Source organism: Nannobrachium achirus (genome assembly GCF_963921795.1).
Source record: "Nannobrachium achirus genome assembly, chromosome: 22".
Lineage (NCBI taxonomy): Eukaryota > Metazoa > Chordata > Actinopteri > Myctophiformes > Myctophidae > Nannobrachium > Nannobrachium achirus.
The window spans coordinates 26,389,551-26,408,481 of record NC_137829.1 but is presented as its reverse complement, the minus strand read 5'-3'; the positions used below and the strand labels follow the sequence as shown (position 1 = coordinate 26,408,481).

The window sequence follows — 18,931 nt, the reverse complement described above, 5'->3', positions numbered from 1 at the left end:
AAAGATTGTGAAACCCTGTGACTTTGATTTTGTTTGTCCTGATGTAGTAGTTACACAGTAAAACCTCAATGTTAATTCATTTAAATCTGAAGGGACCTGCATGCTCCATCTGATCGCCGAATGTTTTTCAGAAGGCCTGTCTGAAAAAGACTGTCTGGCTTGATATTGTGAGATTTGTAGCAGAGAGTGCCAGAGAGCCACACCAACAAGCACACAGCCAGGCAGGCAGCCAGGCTTGTTTGTAAATTATTTATATATTTTAGACATTAAATATGCCATTTATATGATTTTACATGCTTGTTAAAGACGTTGATATAAAAATGTGCAACTTCTATACAGCAGTGAAGTACCCTGGGCTAGCATCAGAATGAAGCCTTGGGCTAAAAACAAAACTAAATGGCTCACACCCACCCAACTCCTGACTAATCACACTGTCTAAACTGTCTTTGGACAGTCAGAACATCCAGGATTTATCTGAGACTGCCCAAGCAAAGTTATGATTTATGAATACATTTTGTAGTTATAACCTACCCTGTCCGAAGACAGTTCGGACATCAGATGGACCATGTGGCCTCCTTTACCCTCCGAGTTAACACTGGGGATTTTACATTCCAGATCCCTATAGCTACCTATTGTGCAATTATTTCTTTCTGTGAAAAATTATTTAGCTGGAAATCTACTGACGTACTGAGGAGCACCTTTATGACATTGTGTTTTTACCTCCTTATCTCTTTTTATGTAACCTACGGTTCTTACCAAGTTACCATTTGAGCCTTTCCTCACAGAAAGCAACCAGTCAATGTGTGCTTTGTTATATTTGCCTGAAGTTTAAAACAATATATATAACTTTTCTTGTTCAAAGAGGATTATTTGTGCTGTTTATTTTGTTTTTTTACTGTAATGCTTTTGTACATAATTTGTGCATGAACACTTTAATTTATTAAACCTTTCGCTGAGAAATGCAGAAACTGCACGACTCATCTGAATGTGTTCAATTAAGCTCTGGAATTGGCATCACCATTTTGTATGGTACATTTTAATTGCAGGAAATGGTTGACAAAAAGGGGAAGTAGTCATTTAATGACAACTTGTTGTCGACAAATGTCGACAATTACATTTTTATTTGACCTTCCACGATGACACAGGCAAATGGGGCCATCTTTCTTCAAATCTGCATATCCGGAGTGACGGGTAATGCTAGATGCCACATATGATTGTACAGCAACCCCTCTGGGAACACGTCAATCACAGTCATTCACTGTGAGATTAAATCAAAATCCACAGTACCTTAGGCATCGCGCTCTCTGTGCATCCATGAGATTTTTAATTGCTAGATATATATGCAAACAACCTCACATGGGATTTATGCATTTTAGGGTTAATTATCCACAAGCAATCCTTCCATGTAATTTCCAAAAACCAGTCATGCCATAGTGAGCTCATTGGCAGCTCATTATGAGATCAAAGTGTTACCACTGTTTTTGGCTTACACAAGTTACAAAGGCAGGTTCTAAATATGTTGCTTTATCTTGAACCAGTATGGTGCAAATCATGATTGTGAATTAAAATATATCTATGTTATTGTTTATAATCACAGCCATGCATGCCCTTTACAATGCTTGCACCTTTATGCCATTTACTACATAAAGAAATACTGATCAGTATACAGTACATATTTTCACCAGATATTGCAGGGAGACTAGAAGTGACTAGTTTGGAGTGAGTGATTTATGCCATCTCGGATTGATTGCTCTATGATACTTCATTGTGGATTAGGCTTCTCATTGGTCAAGGGGAGTGTTCAAGAAAGACGACCATGGGTTGTTTTTCTTACTGCAATGTTTTGGTAATATTCTTTGCATTTGAAAGGGCATTTTAGCTCTCTTTTTTACATTTAAAAAATATATGGGGCATTTAGTTTTGCTGAGTGATCTGAATACCGACTTTGACTTCTTGAATAGGTGGACATTTCAGTTAGATGGGAGTGAGGTGAATTGTTTGAAACACTTAAAAATAATGTTCTTTCCCCTGGGCAAACATCAAGGCGTTATTACTTTCCCTACCAAGTGATAACTCTACTAGGCTTAAAGGCAAACCTGATTGTTACACTCAGACAAGCTGGCATACTATTACTATAGTGTCTGCTAGCAACTATTCTCTATTTGTGTCTGTTGGTACGGATACAGTTGTCCTCAATGAAGGACACAGCTGTCTCCTTATCTGAAGTAAAATCCTATTAAGTGGTTGTTCACAGAGATCACTGCCTGCCCAAATATTAAAACAGTCAAATGTAATCTTCTCTGTTCATTCAGCTATTGTTCACCCTGTGCTTCTTTTTAAACATGCCCACAAACATTGCCTGCTTTGCAATTCAGAAGCTGTCCTCACTTGACATTTAATCACTAGGTTTTTGGGACCGCATCACATCAAATTATTGTGTGACGGATTCATACCTACCTTTTGTTGGCTGTACACAAAATGGAAATTCGTCTTCCAGCTGTATGGCTTTCCACCAGCCACAATCAGCCATTTTTTTCAAATGTATTATACATTCATCTACATTAGGCGCTGACTGGGTGCAAAAGGCAATAGACCAAACCATGGAAGCTATGCACCGATTAGACATCTGCTGTGATGACTCCATGACAGTAGTCTCCTCATGCACATCCAATAATGTTTGCCAATTTTATTGTGTGATGGCTGTGCCTTATTCACAGTAATGAGTCTAAATGTGACAGTGTCTGTGATCCATGACATAAGTGACCTTTCTTCTTTGTTGATTACATGTTACTCTCTGTTGATTTCCTCCCACAGAGATAGCTGGCCCAAGTATACAAATTCTAAGATAAACCAAAATATTCAGTTAATCCACATGTCAAATATATTTGCCAGTATATGGCATCACATATAGGCACATAGTAGGCCTACTGTGTGATTAGATTTCTTAGACACACATCTCATAATCAGTGTTCTTCGCTTACATATTATGTTTTTACTTATTGAATATAGTTACTTTCACAATAGATAGGTAGGTAGGTAGATATTGTAGATATGCTGTAGGCCTACGCAAGCATGCACGTATGCACGCGTGCACACATGCACACACACACACACACACACACACACACACACACACACACACACACACACACACACACACACACACACAGATATATATAACATAATCATGGTTATAATGCACTTAATACTCTCTATCATGGAAACCCTAATCCCCATAATCTTCCACAACATCCAGCATGCTGTCCATTGTTCATCCAACCCCAGCAGTGGCATCATCATTCATATATTCCATGACCATTTTCATCACACGAAGAGAGCTAAAAATACTGTCCAGTCTTCTTCAGAGCTGTTACTGGAACCAGTGTTGTACTGGTCAGTACGCTTCCTGTACGGGAACCAGTACTGTTGTAGTCACATTTCGAATACAAAAACAATAAAAATAAATAAAAATAAAAATAAATATGTCAGTACCCTGGTTTACTGAGCCGATTCAATGATTTGCCCTCGCTAACATGCAGTCTTAATTTTGACAACAATTTTTGATTTAGTTTAGTCATAGTCTTTTGAATAAAATTAAATTTTAGTTTAAGTCATATTTTAGTCATCTGAAAAGTTTTAGTTTTAGTCGACTAAATATAACATTTTAGTCGACTAAATGTACAGTTGATTTTGTCACAAATGTCTTTTGGCGGGCCTTGATGGCGTCATAATGGTTGATTTTACACTTGGTTGAATGCTGAAAATAGCCGAGCTACAAGCTCACAACGCAGCGAAGCATGGCGCGTTGTGAGCTTGTAGATCTGCTATTTTCAGAGTGCAACACCCGTGCGCAACCATTCATAAAATGACTTTTTGTTCTACTGGATCTCTTCTCCCATATAGTCCCTATACCTAACATTTCAGTCTAGTTTTTATTTGTTGACAAAATTGAAAATATATTTAGTCTTTCATATCTTACTTTTTATTTCGTTTTCATTTCGTTTTCGTCAGTGAAAAAGGTAGTCGACGAACATTTTTCGTCATAGTTTTAGTCGGCGAAATGAACACTGCAGTGCTTACATGGCAGCGCAGAGGCGAGGCAGAGCAGTGTGCGTGTGAACTCAGGTGGTCTGCTTGATAGGGAAAAGGGGTGGGTGATCTGCGGAGCGGAAGGGGGGTTGAGACAAATCTCTCTTAATTCAGCCATTGCCAACATGGTCATTTGTCCTTAAGTGAGATGAATGAGACTAGTTGTTGAGTGACTGGCTGATTGAACAGATTGGTGCCGTGAGGAAATTGAGTTGCCCGACCCATCACTGGCTCAGCAGGGCTGGGCAGGTGTAGAGGGCCACATGGGTGTAGTGCCCGGCCATCTGGAAAACACATGGCTGTTGCAACATTCAGTGGACGTTTTGAGAATTATTCAATTAAGTCTATGACTAATAATCTATTCAAAGTGTGCGACTGGACAAAATAAGACAAAACGGAATAAGAACATTTTAAATGAACTAACATATTCTAGATACTACAAATGTCTTCATAAGCACTGTCTGCATTGTTTTCAACCATTGATCAACATACTCTACCCTAGCCTTCATGATTTTGGGGGATAAACAATTACCTCAAGAACAGAGATATAAAACTAGAAGCAGTGCTCTTCCAAGTACAGGTCTCCGCCAGACCTGCTGGTGGCTGGTGACCTAGTGGCAATGTACGTGCAAAGTTTCACGGAAAGCGCTAGCTGCGTTCATGATTTGAGGCATTTTGTTCAAAACTGACCAATCCTGCAAACTTTGGAAGCCAATGTTTTTCCTTGGCCTCTTCTAGGGAGTGCACATACAAAGTTTTACACTGTAGGTGAAAACACGAATCAGCCTGTTATAGCGCCACCATGAGGCTGATTTGAAAATGTTGAAGTGGAATTTCTTCCTTAGCCTATTGGGAATGCGTGAGCACAATTTCACCAAAATTGCATGCAGTGTTCATGATTTGAGGGATTTTGTCCTGCAAACTTTGGAAGCAAATCTTAGCCAATCGGGAAGGAATATGAAAAATCAGACCCGTTTCGTTTAATGACTATAGAGATACTGATTTGTGTGAATCTTGGACAAAATCTGTATTAGTAGACTACTCTCTTAAATGTGTTTTGCAGAAATCCGCCTCCTTGTGGCGCTATAACAGGCCCATGTGAAAAACTGGGGGCAGAGGTTCTGCTCTGGCACCCAGGGAGTGTGCGTGTACAGTTTCACTGCCATCGTGCCAACGGTGCCAAAGATTAGCTGTTCACAGACGGAAGGACGGACAGGGTGCAAAACATAGTCTCCCCATGCCGTCTCCCCATGCCTTTCGGCCTGGCAGAGACAATTAGTGTAATATCACTTATATGCCGATATCTCATTTGGCTGACCAGTTGAAACACTTTTAAACCCATTATTATTATAAAGTTCAATTGGCTTTGTAGGGCCGAGTACAACAATAATGGTACAAGGTTCAAGGGTAGCTTTGTTGTTACATCTTCGAGGGTCAAAAGAGTCCAGTTTGTTTGTTCCGATTCTTCTCAATGTCCATCTAAACATGCAAATGCCATTCCTTTAAAAGCAGCCAGGGCTTGTCATTGCACCTGTTATGTTCTGTGTGGGCTATTTCACGATGGGATATTTCAGTGGTAGATTACTGTGGCATGTTGGGCTTATAACAGATGACAAAGAATGTGGCTCTCAAATGACAAACGTTGGCAGTCAGTCATACACATACGGTGTCAGAGGAAAACAATACTGCTAACGGGAAAACTCGGCTGTAAGTAATTGGGCGCCAGTGCTCTAGGAATCCTTTAAGCAGGGAGATACTTTTTCATTCTCCTAGGGGCCAGCAGGCAACAACTTGAAGTTGAGTCTTCATTTTGGATTTACAAGAAAGCATTGACAAGAATGAAGCTTTTATTTTTCGGTTTTCATCTAATATGTTTAACAGGTAAGGATTGGACACTGAAATTAGTCCATGCTGGCAAACCAGAGAAAGAAAAGGGTTACTTAACTCAGATGTTTGATTTGCATGACACTAAGTAAAATTTTAACTTAAAGTATAGGTCCTAGTCGCTATTGTTGGACGACTCTTCCATGAATGATGTACTATATGACTTTAGTGTTGTTGGAACAACATAAATGATAACTAAACACATTTTAATTTAAGTGAATTACTTGTGTGTCTTGTCCAGCTATAACATGCTTTGATTGACAAGAACATTTGTATGCTACTTTATAACCTACGGCTGCCGCTTCAATGTTTCACGAGACAACCGCATAGTTAAGTTCGGAGGGTCCTGGGTTTAGTGAGCTAAATGTGTCAAGAATCATTCGATGGTTCATGTTGCTTTAATTCAGCCTTCCCCCCAAGGTCATGTGGAAAATGAAATGGGATACTGCTCTGGCCTGTGTCAAATACTGGATAGTAGAAATGAAACACTATCTCTATCAAAATGACCCTTACACAATTCTCATCTCCAAAAGATTATGCACCAGAATACAGCATGCAGAATTGAAACTGTATGTTGTTGTTGTTGTTGTTGTTGTTGTTGTTGTTGTTTTTATTACTTTATATAGATGTCCAAATTACATCTATGGAAGAAGCAGGCTGCTACATAGCTCTCTGGAAATACGAGATGGTTTTCACACATTAAATCTGATATTACACAGACATCAGCACCAGTGGGTGCTGCTTGTGACAGTCTCCTGAAGACGTAGGAAAGTGACCCTGGCTGACCTGTGTGGTCTCCAGTGGTGACGACAACTTCTAATTCTGTTCATGAACGGATAGGATTTCATGTTCCACTATGAACAAAACAAGGCTGAATAGTTCAATTATGTGAATTAGAATTGGGATTCTAGTGGCATCACTGCAGGCAGGGTGCCCACATGTTATGGCTGTCTATATTTGAACCATACTGCTTTAAAGGACAACTTTTTGTTTCGTTTTTTACGACAAGTGTTCATATTTTAGATTGTAGGCCTCATTAGAGAAAAGAAAAGAGTGTTAAAATGTTTTCATTTACTTTTCTATAGTTTTAGCGATGATTTTGATTTCAGTGGGTGGGGCATGCGTACAAGTGGCTTAATATGTATTTTTAGACACAATAAGCCCATTCCCAAGATGCTCAGCAATCTCTCATAGATGTGGCTTATGGGGGCTAGTAGTGTTACTGTAAATAGTAATAAAGAAATTAAGGGCTTATTGTGTCTAAAAAGACATACAGTATAGCCACTTACCGCATGCCCCCACCCACTGAAATCAAAATCGATAAAATCACTAAAATGATAGAAAGCAGCAAATGAAAACATTTAAACACTCACCTTTTCTTTTCTCTAATTACAGTCTAATAAAATATGAACCCTTATTGTACAAAAAACTAAGTTGTCCTTTAAGTCTGAATCCTATCTCTATCCTATCTGATTGTTGTAGGTATTGCCTGGGCGTCTGAGGATGAAACCCGCTTGGTCAAAACCCTTTTCACTGGTTACAACAAGATTGTGCGCCCTGTCACTCACTTCAAGGATCCGGTTGTAGTGACTGTTGGACTTCAGCTAATCCAGCTCATCAGTGTGGTGAGAGGTTAAGCCATCCCATATCGCCTCATGCCTATTAAGAGTCACATACTGTGATCAAGAATCTAAATGGTTGAATCGTTTATCTCCATATGCAGGATGAGGTCAACCAGATTGTCAGCAGCAACGTGCGATTAAAACAGGTTTGTAACTTGTGTAATAATTGTTTCTAATCACAACAGAGGGACACCTGCTACAAATGCTATTGTGAAAGGTTATATAGGCCTAGTGAATGTGAATTATATGAATATGAGCTCATATTTTTGGAACTCTGTAAATGCTCTGTAAATGCACAGATAAGTATGGCCTAAAGACACATTACTTGCTGTGTAAGGTCTCCTTCAATGAATGCAAAGAATTGAGTATCTTTAAAATGAAAATGTTGCGCATGCATAATAGTACAAATAGTACAAATTTAAAAAGTATACAATGTAAATAAATATATAAAATCCCGGAAATGTTTTCCATTTCCAAGAGAAACGTGGTCAGAAATATATTTTTGCATAACCTGATGCCCTTTCTATGTTCATTTACTCAGCAATGGAAAGATATGAACTTGCTATGGAACCCGGACGATTATGGCGGTATCAAAAAGATAAGAGTTCCATCCACTGACATTTGGCGGCCCGATCTGGTTCTCTACAACAAGTAAGCTTTCCTCTCCATCCAGTCTGACAAAAAATCCTTATGTCATTTTAAAAACAGTATCAACGTTTTTTTGCTTGTAGCTTGTAGATAATTTCTTTCCTATTTTGCGTAACACAGTTGTACGACAAAGTACAAATTGATAATATTTATTGATTATTTAAAGATATCAATGACTGAAAGCATCAATAGTTGCAGCCCTACTCAACACGACTTCAAAGGGATGTTGTCGAGTCACGTTTTGCTTCACTTCCATTGTGTTGAGTGGAGAAAGGCTCAGATTGCATCAGGCTAAATCTGGCCCCTGGTATCACAGGTCCTCTCTATACCATATGCTGTGTCTGACACACACTGCTGTTCTTTCCCTGACAACCAGCCTCCGCTGCCACAACAACCTGTACCACCCAGGCTCTGCGCTGGTTGGTCGGGCTGTTTGACTGCAGTGCATGGCCAGACGTTGCCAAAGCCCCAGGCACCGATGTCCCCTCATGTTAACATTATCTCCCACCACTCTCGTGCTGCCTAAACACACACATCAATCCTATCCGCATTATTACTTTAACCATTATTTTATGCTTTAACTATTACAAAATTGCAGATATAGAAGCTCACAGCGGTGCCGCGCTGTGAGCTTGTAGATCTGCTATTTTTGAAAAATCTTGTCATTTTTTCAAATCTTTGAATATCTATTTTTTAAGCGAACATTTGTAATTCAAATATTTGCTTCTGGGGGTTCCCTGATACATAATATTTAGAGATGGGGGGCGGTGGCCAAATACTCATTTTGGGTGTCCTTGATATGAAAACGTTTGGGAACCTCTCATGATAGAAACATGAGTTTTTCAAAAACCTCTGAAGGATTTAGATGGCATTTAGATATACAAGCTCACAGCATGGCACTCTGTGCCATAATCATTCACCCGGATGCCCAGAGATACATGAATTATAACAAATGCACACTGAGGATTTTCCTGTGCGCTTATTTGTGCCCACAGCGCCGACGGAGACTTTGCAATCGTTCATGAGACCAAGGTGCTGCTGGAACACACAGGGATGATCACATGGAACCCGCCGGCCATCTTTAAGAGCTACTGTGAAATCATTGTGCTGCACTTCCCCTTTGACCTCCAGAACTGCAGCATGAAGCTGGGCACCTGGACCTATGATGGAAACCTGGTCGTTGTCAACATGGTAACACCAATGATCCGTACCACTCAGACATCAACCTACAATCTACAAGCTCACGTGTCATACTGTAATACGTTATGGGTTTATAGATTGACTATGTCCGCTAGTCCTTCCTTCCTGGAAAAGGAAGAAAAATACTTGTACGACAAGTAGGCCTACATACAGTACAGGGCTTAAGTGATTAAGTAATTGAATGAACCCATATTAATACTAAACAGTAAGACGCCCTAAGGGCGAGAGGCGAGGTCGCGCGTTAAAAGTCTTCCTGGCTGTTTCTCTTCACCAGGACAGTGACCGGCCTGACCTGAGTAACTTCATGGAGAGTGGCGAGTGGGTGATGAAGGACTTCCGAGGCTGGAAGCACTGGGTGTACTATGCCTGTTGCTTGGACACACCGTACCTGGACATCACCTACCATTTCCTTATGCTCCGTCTGCCGCTCTACTTCATTGTCAACGTCATCATCCCCTGCATGCTCTTCTCCTTCTTGACCGGCCTCGTCTTCTATCTGCCGACAGACTCTGGTACGTTGACGCTTGTTTCCAATTCATCTCAGTGCGCACACATGGAATGAATGAGGTGGCAGGAAAATCATGCAGTATATAGAAGAATCACACACAGACACACACACGCACACGCACGCACACACACACACACACACACACACACACACACACACACACACACACACACACACACACACACACACACACACACACACACATACACACACTCACACACACACACTGTCAACTTGAACTTTGTGCGTGCGTGCGTGCGTGCGTGCGTGCGTGCGTGCGTGCGTGCGTGCATGCATGCGTGCGTGCGTGCATGCGTGCGTGCGTGCATGCGTATGCCCATGGTGGGCTGGTGAATGTACTGTAGAGTGGTGATATTACACCTGGCTGTGATGGCTGCTAATCATTGGTGAAGTGGCCTTAGGCGAGGGTCTAACCAAAATGATACTTAGGGCACTATACTGTAATTGTGTCTGTGGAGTGGTGCATATGTATGTGTGCATATATTAGAGGAATAGAAAGTCAAACAAAGGCAATTAAGTTGTGTATTGGAACACATAAATAACTAGGCACAATTCTGGGAAATTGCAAGTGTGGTTGCACTGACACGAGTCGCGATTAAATATCGTGATGTCAAGTGAAGCATGACCAATCCTGTCTGATTGGACATTATATTGTCCAAGATATCTGGCCTTGCAACCCAGATAACTTCAATTAAAAGGTTAACAAAAAACAGGTTAACTTTAGCTGTCATAAAAGTTCCCGGACCTAGAACAATAGTGTGTTGCCTATAGCAACCACACTAATTATTACCAGACTATAGTACTTCCATCTTTCAAGTAAACATTTTTTTCCCACGGAATTCCTTCCACAGTTTTGGTGGCACGTGTACCGGTATGTCCATATATAGACCACATGAGAATTACATAATAGGCTATATTTTTTATCCTCCATCTTCTATCGTCTCCCAAGTAAACTTTTTTATTCCTCCCACAGTTTTGGTAGCACGCACTTGGACCATATGTCAAATCGACCGGCTTCATCATTTGCTAAGAGATACATTATATAGTTTAATTTATATACATTTATTCGTGAATTAATTTTCTCCATTGACTTTAATTAAAATGTAAACTTTTCCCAAATATGGCGATGGCTGACTTCATCGATGTCAGACATCATAGACCTTATAGGGCTTTTCCAAGATATGGGCTTAATATTGATGACATCAGCGATCTCCATATATGGGCATAAAAGGGACAAGGACTGACACATTGATCTCCATATGGCCATTAATCTATTAGTGAATTAATTTTACCTGTTGACTTGAACAGGGGAAATTCAAATGGTAAGACGAAATTCATTTGTGAAATCCGCATCATTGGCAACCACACTTGGAATTTCCAATTGCATCTTTCTAGTTATCTAGTTCTAACACTGATCATTTGGGTTTATCTCCTGTACAGTTCGAGCGAATATTGTTTGCCAAGAGCTTGTCCTCCATGTTGGATGTCAGCTTATAAGGTGTTAAGTTATTGAAACTGCAGTGCTCCAGTGCACATCTGGCCGCGTTCCCAGTGTGGAGGCCTGCCTCATTACCCTCTGTGCTGTCATGTCTGCGAGCAGGCCTTTGCTTTCATGTATTATACATCACTAGATGGCTGTTTTTAATATGGCTGCTGACATGATACTGTGAAGGATGCCAAAAGAATCTTCCCTGTGGATTGATACTTTCAGCAGCACAACAGTACAACAAACAGCACTGAAACAAAATGACAAAAATATAACAATAATAATTGTTTCTAGAAAGAGAAAAAGTACCACTTAGATTAGCTATTTTCACTATTATTTATTGTTTGGAAATAGTCTAACTTTTAATGCAGCAATGCATTGATATTAAAAGGAAAATGTAGTTTGTAATTGTACTTTTCAAAGCATGTACTTGAACAATTAAGTATTTTTAAAAGCAGGTACTCCAGTACTTTTAACTCAGGTACAAATTTGGCAGAGCAACTTTCACATTAAGTAATATTTGACCTGGAGTATCTATACTTTGATTCAAAATATTGGAGTTGAGTACTTTGTCCACCATTATACCGGTATATAAGGGCCAGATAGTGAGGATGACCTGAGGTGACCTGTGACAAACTAAAGGGCAAAGCTATGGAGCCTACCACTCCTTGTCCGATCTTCCCCTTCCCTCATACTTTTCAATTCTAAACTAAAGACACACCTCTTCTCCCGGTGTCAGGCATAATCGCCTATAACATTTTCGCCAGGTCTTTTCGCGGGGCACTTTTGCCGTGGAGGAGAGTCATTTCACCTACCTGTCTGAGCCATTTTGCCTACCCTCAATGCTGCTGTCAGACTGTCCATGTTTTCATATTATCGCTTTGTCATTTAAATATTATAGTGACTGTGACAGTGGTGTTACATGTCAAACCTACACACGGCTATCCTATGCACTCCATAGTAATCACATAAATACAGAGCTATTGGAATCAGGTGCGCCCAAATAATGAATTAATCCATGTCCCGATACTATACATTCTTTGGTGCAGTATTGAACAGTATTGTAAAATGAACAGTATTGTAGGCCTATATTGTTTTAACATTAGGCTATACAAAATATATATGTAGGCTATTAGCCTATATAGGTCTATATAAGATATGCTACACCTAAATAGGCTAGCCTATAGAATCAACCTTGCCTGTCAACAGGCATAAAAAACTATTTTGCCATTTTTTAGGAATAAAATGTGATGTAAATAATAAATGTCAAGTAAACTGTTAGATTCACTTGACACCACTGTCACAGTCACTATAATATTTAAATGACAAAGAGATAATTTGCAAACATGGACAGTCTGACAGCAGAATTGAGGGTAGGCGAAATGGCTCAGACAGGTAGGTGAAAAGACTCTCCTCCAAGGCGAAAATGGCAGGCGAAAGGACCAAATGCGTGTAGGCGAATATGTTATAGGCGAAAGTGCTGGTGACCCTTCTCCCTATAGCCTTTGAACCATGCAGTCTAAACTGTTTTCCATCTTGCCCAGGCAATGACACGTTTTTATCTACCTTTCCTTCTACAATTGATTTAATCCTCTTGTTTTAATGTTGTTGTTTGTAAAAATGTTTATGCTGTTTTAATAATGTACAGCACATTGGTCAGCTTGGGTTGTTTAACTTGTTTTTAAATGTGCTTCATAAGTCAAATTGACTTGACTTGATGTATGTGTCCAGGGGTGTTGCACCAAATTCTGGGCCCTGGGTACAATAATTCACTGCGAGACCCCCATGAATGTTCTTCATAGAGGGAGGGGGTTTTGCATTATTTTGTGCTTTAACTATTGAAAAATAGCAGATATACAAGCTCACAGTGCAACACTGAGTGCCGCGCTCCGAGCTTGTAGATCTGCAATTTTTCAGTCTATATTCAAGTCCGATTTCAAATCCTTCCGTTTAAAGAAATGTCAGTGGTGCTCAAACTTTTTCATGTGAAGGACCCCCAAAATGATATGTAGTTGGCCACGGACCCACATCTCAAAATATTTAGCTCCAGGGACCCCCCAGAAGCAAAATTTTAGTTACAAATGTTCGCTTAAAAAATACATATATTCAAAGATTTGCACACATTTTCATGACTTTTCAAAATATATATAGGCCTATGCTATTTTTCAATAGCTAAAGTATAAAATAATGAAGGCCCCTCCACCCTTGTGACGCCCCTGACCATGTGTCCCTATAGGTGAGAAGATGACCCTCAGCATCTCTGTCCTGCTGTCTCTGACTGTCTTCCTGCTGGTCATCGTGGAGCTCATCCCTTCCACCTCCAGTGCTGTTCCACTCATCGGGAAGTACATGCTGTTCACCATGGTCTTCGTCATTGCCTCCATCATCATCACTGTCATTGTCATCAACACCCACCACCGCTCCCCAAGCACTCACACCATGCCCGACTGGGTTCGCCAGGTGAGGTTATACTGTTGTAAAATGGATTTAGATCAGGGGTCTTCAAGAGTAGTATTGACAGTTCAAATGGTTAAATATCTGAAAACGCAAATTGACATTAATCCAAAATACACTGATGATTGTGCTGTCAAACAATGGAATGAATCTCTGAAAAGGTTTTGGAAGTCCCAGCTTCATCTCTCTCTCTCAACTAAGAGGTCCTTGGCCTGAAAACATTGAAGACCCCTGATTTAGATGATCAATTGTATGATTGCGTGGCTCGCCAATAAATAACAGATTTTCAAGGAAAGAATATCTATAAATTATGTTTCCCTCAGTCTGGCAGCACTTTACATAGGATGGATCCTATGTATTCTTTGCACTCTATAGCCATCTAGTGGCAGTAGGATGAATTGCATTTTGTTATTGTGGGCTCGCCTGGAAGGCGAGCAAACGTATGTTATCTTCATTATTTATTTCTATACTATACTAGTCAGTATCCTCAAAACTTTGGCGCGCTTCATCTCCTAAACGCTTACACCTTTCAACACCATTCAAATTTTTATGTGTTCAGCTTACTGAGGACAAGTGTGCGTGTATTTTTCTTTTTGAAATGTTTTGTAGTTTAATTATAAAAAAATTAAAATGTTTAACTTTAAGCACCCAATGCATTTCCAATGGGTTTAGCAGAGTGAGACAGAGGAAAGGGACCCATGTTTATATTAAGTCGCTGTGGCTGCAATATTCACACTTCAGATATGCTATTTATATCAATGCGTTCACACAGGTCTGCTGTCTGATTTGATCCAAATGTCTAAGCTGTGTGATATATAAAACTATAGTTATAGTTAAAACTATAAATAAATGTCCCTCTGCACTCTACTGATTGACACAGCTGTGATTAAAGGCTTGGCTGTCATTGGCTGTTCTGTGGTGATTTAGCCTTACATAAGTCGGCCCTGCAGTGACAATGCGAAAGTCTCGGCAGAGACGTCTTAAAGGGGAAGACCACCCATTTTCAATATTGAACTATGTCATTAATATACCTTAGAGGAGTTGTGTGGAAATAAAAAGAAAGTTCCCCATCTTCTGTGTTGCCTAGAACCGGAGGATTGATTTTGGGGTTTGTATTGCAAATTACAACTTGATGACATCACACATTGTACTTTACAATACAAACCCCAAAATCAATCCTCCAGTTCTAGGCAACACAGAAGAGGGACACACACACACACACACACACACACACACACACACACACACACACACACACACACACACACACACAGTCCCCGACTAAGGATTTGTATAGTCGACTATGATTTTAGTGTAATAGCGCAATAAGTGTAATAGTGTAATAGTGTAATAAGTGTAATAGTGTAATAGTGTAATAGTGCAATAGTGTAATAAGTGTAATAAGTGTAATAGTGTAATAAGTGTAATAGTGTAATAGTGTAATAAGTGTAATAGTGTAATAAGTGTAATAGTGTAATAGTGTAATAGGGCAATAAGTGTAATAGTGTAATAGTGTAATAAGTGTAATAGTGTAATAGTGTAATAATTGTAATAGTGTAATAGGGCAATAAGTGTAAAAGGGCAATAAGTGTAATAGTGTAATAGCACAATAAGTGTAATAGTGCAATAAGTGTAATAGTGTAATAGTGTAATAAGTGTAATAGTGTAATAGCGCAATAAGTGTAATAGTGTATTAAGTGTAATAGTGTAATAGCACAATAAGTGTAATAGTGTAATAAGTGTAATAGTGTAATAGTGTAATAAGTGTAATAGTGTAATAGCACAATACGTGTAATAGTGTAATAGTGTATTAAGTGTAATAGTGTAATAGCACAATAAGTGTAATAGTGTAATAAGTGTAATAGTGCAATAGTGTAATAGTGTAATAAGTGTAATAGTGTAATAAGTGTAATAGTGTAATAGTGTAATAGTATAATAAGTGTAATAGTGTAATAGTGTAATAGTGTAATAGTGTAATAGGGCAATAAGTGTAATAGTGTAATAGTGTAATAAGTGTAATAGTGTAATAATTGTAATAGTGTAATAGTGTAATAGTGTAATAGTGTAATAGGGCAATAAGTGTAAAAGGGCAATAAGTGTAATAGTGTAACCGCTGCCCCTTGTGACGTGGGTAGAGCTGCGAGGGCCCGGTCATCGCTGCTTGCAGCTTTAATTTTATTTTATTTTGATTTAATTGTCCATACCGTTAAAGGACCAGGTCACCTCTGGGACAACCAGATCTTATTTTATTGTTGTGTGGGACACGATCAACACAATCCTGAGTAATTTCTTGTGTTCAATCTTTGTTTTTAGATATTTTAGTATTTCAGCATGCTACAACTGGTCATATGATGCTTTGTAGCATGATATTGCATCATCTCATGCATCATATGATGCAAAATGCATCATATGACCAGTTGTAGCATACTGAAATACTAAAATATCTAAAAACACAGATTGAACACAAAAAATAACTCAACATTGTGTTGATCGTGTCCCACACAACAATAAAATAAGATCTGGTTGTCCCAAAGGTGACCTGGTCCTTTAAGTTCATGTAATAACACTGCTTGTCTACATTGTATTTGCATTACCATTTTACGTCAGTAAAATGAAAGAGAGCATTGCCTGGGAACTTGACACTTTTACTATTATTGTTTTGGGTTGGAAGCGAGCCCACACTGTTTTGAAGGAACAGTTTTCTAGTTTTGTTAAATATTGTTAGAGTCTGCTGTCATTGTTTGCTGTCATGATGGTGGTACTTTGACATTGAGCATTGTATTTTCCATTCCAGGTGTTTATTGAAACAATTCCGAACATCATGTTCTTCTCAACCATGAAGCGCCCAAGTCAGGAAACAAAGCCAGACAAAGTCATCTATAATGCTGATTTTGACATCTCAGACATCTCTGGAAAGCCTGTCCCTTCTGGTGTCCCCTACCAGTCACCTATCACCAAGAATCCTGACGTTCGCAGTGCCATTGAAGGGGTGAAGTACATCGCAGAAACCATGAAATCAGATGAGGAATCCAACAATGTGAGGTTTCTCATTCTGAGGAAGGGAAGCAGGAATGTTGTTCTTTGTTGTCTCTTGTCATTGTGAGTAACACATTATATGTCCTTTTTCTCCACAGGCTGCTGAGGAGTGGAAGTTTGTGGCAATGGTTCTGGATCACATTCTGCTGTGTGTGTTCATGGCAGTATGTCTCATTGGTACATTAGGCGTGTTCGCAGGCCGCCTCATTGAGCTAAGTAGACTTTAGATACTTTAATGTTTTCTTCAAGTTGATTGTTGGAATTTACAATCCTCTGTTGTTGTGATCCTCTTTTAAAAACACAAACCCTATAGCATCCTTATTCTAGGGAACATTCTGTGAAAATAGCAGATCTACATGCTGTGAGCTTGTAAATCGTCTATTTTCAGATCATTATTGTGGAGCGAAAACTGGAGAGAATCAGAATCATTTAGAATAAACTTTATTGAGGGGAGTTCTGCTACAGAGCCCTTGGAAATACGGTCAACTAAGTTTGGGTTAAAGGTGATGACTGGTCATTCATCTGTAAGCTAACGCAAGCTCTGAGAACAAAATGACACCAAAGGCAGAACACTGTCCTGAAGGTTTCTTTTAGTTTTTAGTTTTTCACCTCTTCTTTTCTTTTCTAAATTTAAAGTAGCCCAAATTCACCAATTATTTCCTCCCACTGTTTGCCAATGATGTTATTACTGGCTCACCTGCCAGTGAGGAGCCCCCACCGAGAGGACATAGCGGCTCCATCCTACTCCTCCCATTCAACATTCCCCACTGGACAGGCGCCGTCCTAGGCCGTAGGAGTTGAGTTCTTGTTCCCTCCCCTGAACACAGACAATTGTGTTTGTATAGAGTAGACGCTGTCAAACTGGATGAATCACGATGAATTCGAAGCCCTATATGCCTCGGGCACACATAAAAAGCATGGGGGGAAGAGCAGCGTCCAATTCATTCCCTATGGAAGTCACATGTTGAAGGAGCAACTTGCTTTACGGCTGCTTCTTGTCTTAAAGGCAGCCTTAAAGAAAGTTGCTTCTTCAAAACCATGTGATTTCCATAGGGAATGAATTGGACACAGCTCTTCTCCCGCCACCCCCCCAGGTAAAGCATAACCTGCTTTTTATGTGTGTCACTCTGAGGCCCTATAGACACTGTGGTGTTGGGCAGGTATTTGGGCACACCCGAGTTCTGGGTTTTTACACGAGCCATATTATGTAACCAGAAATGATGTTAGTGATGAGTCATGCCTGTTAGTAGGCCATACAGGATATGAATTGGTGTAGATAGGAAACATGGTGTTCTAGAAAGCAGTTAACAGTTACTTCAATAGTGACTTGCTGTATGCATAGGCCTGCTGCAGTATCTTGATAATGGAGAGCACAATGAGTCAGAAATGATATTTTGTCTAAGCTGTCAACATTGCTACATTGTTAGAGGAAGAGTTTGAATAGGGAACGAGAAAACAGACAGAAAAGAACACTGAACAAATCAAATAACAGGAAGGCACAGTCACATCAAATATTCAAAGTCCACAAGGTGCATGAAAATAGCAATGAATAAATGGCACTATACGGAAGGCAGAAATGCCTCTTGTGATAAACATAATATAAAAAAAACATATATAATAGAAATATCAGCAGGTAGGCTATATAAAAATCACAGTTTCATCATGAAACTTTCATGTGCATAGATAAAGTGGCATGGTTGAAGGAAAACGTAGCAATTTAGCAGCAGGTATTCAGTCACCATCTTTAGTGCCTGATATCAACTGTATGTACTGTATATATATAACTGATAGTGTTACTGCCAGTGTGCCACTGTCAAGAGTGTAGACATAGTCACAGAGTGATTTAGTTATAAGTTGATGTAGAGATAATGTGATTTGGTACACACCTCAAACATAGAACATTGACTCTTAGATCAATAGTTATTAGATGAGGCATTTTATTTTGTCTTGTAAACTTTGTCATATATGTTTTCTTGTGCCATC

At 39.5% G+C, this 18,931-nt stretch overlaps 1 protein-coding gene across 1 annotated transcript; it reads left to right on the top strand.

The window, feature by feature from the left end:
* Nucleotides 1-1,136: 1,136 nt before the first annotated feature.
* On the top strand, nucleotides 1,137-18,920 carry LOC308307527 (acetylcholine receptor subunit alpha-like; the record flags this gene model as incomplete). Its single annotated transcript, XM_080752793.1, has 9 exons — nucleotides 1,137-1,191; nucleotides 7,456-7,598; nucleotides 7,697-7,741; nucleotides 8,137-8,246; nucleotides 9,239-9,434; nucleotides 9,718-9,955; nucleotides 13,695-13,918; nucleotides 16,707-16,949; nucleotides 17,047-18,920. 9 exons carry the CDS (start codon nucleotides 1,137-1,139, stop codon nucleotides 17,173-17,175), a joined length of 1,383 nt encoding a protein of 460 aa, XP_080608919.1. The 3' UTR covers nucleotides 17,176-18,920.
* Between the last annotated feature and the right edge of the window lie 11 nt (nucleotides 18,921-18,931).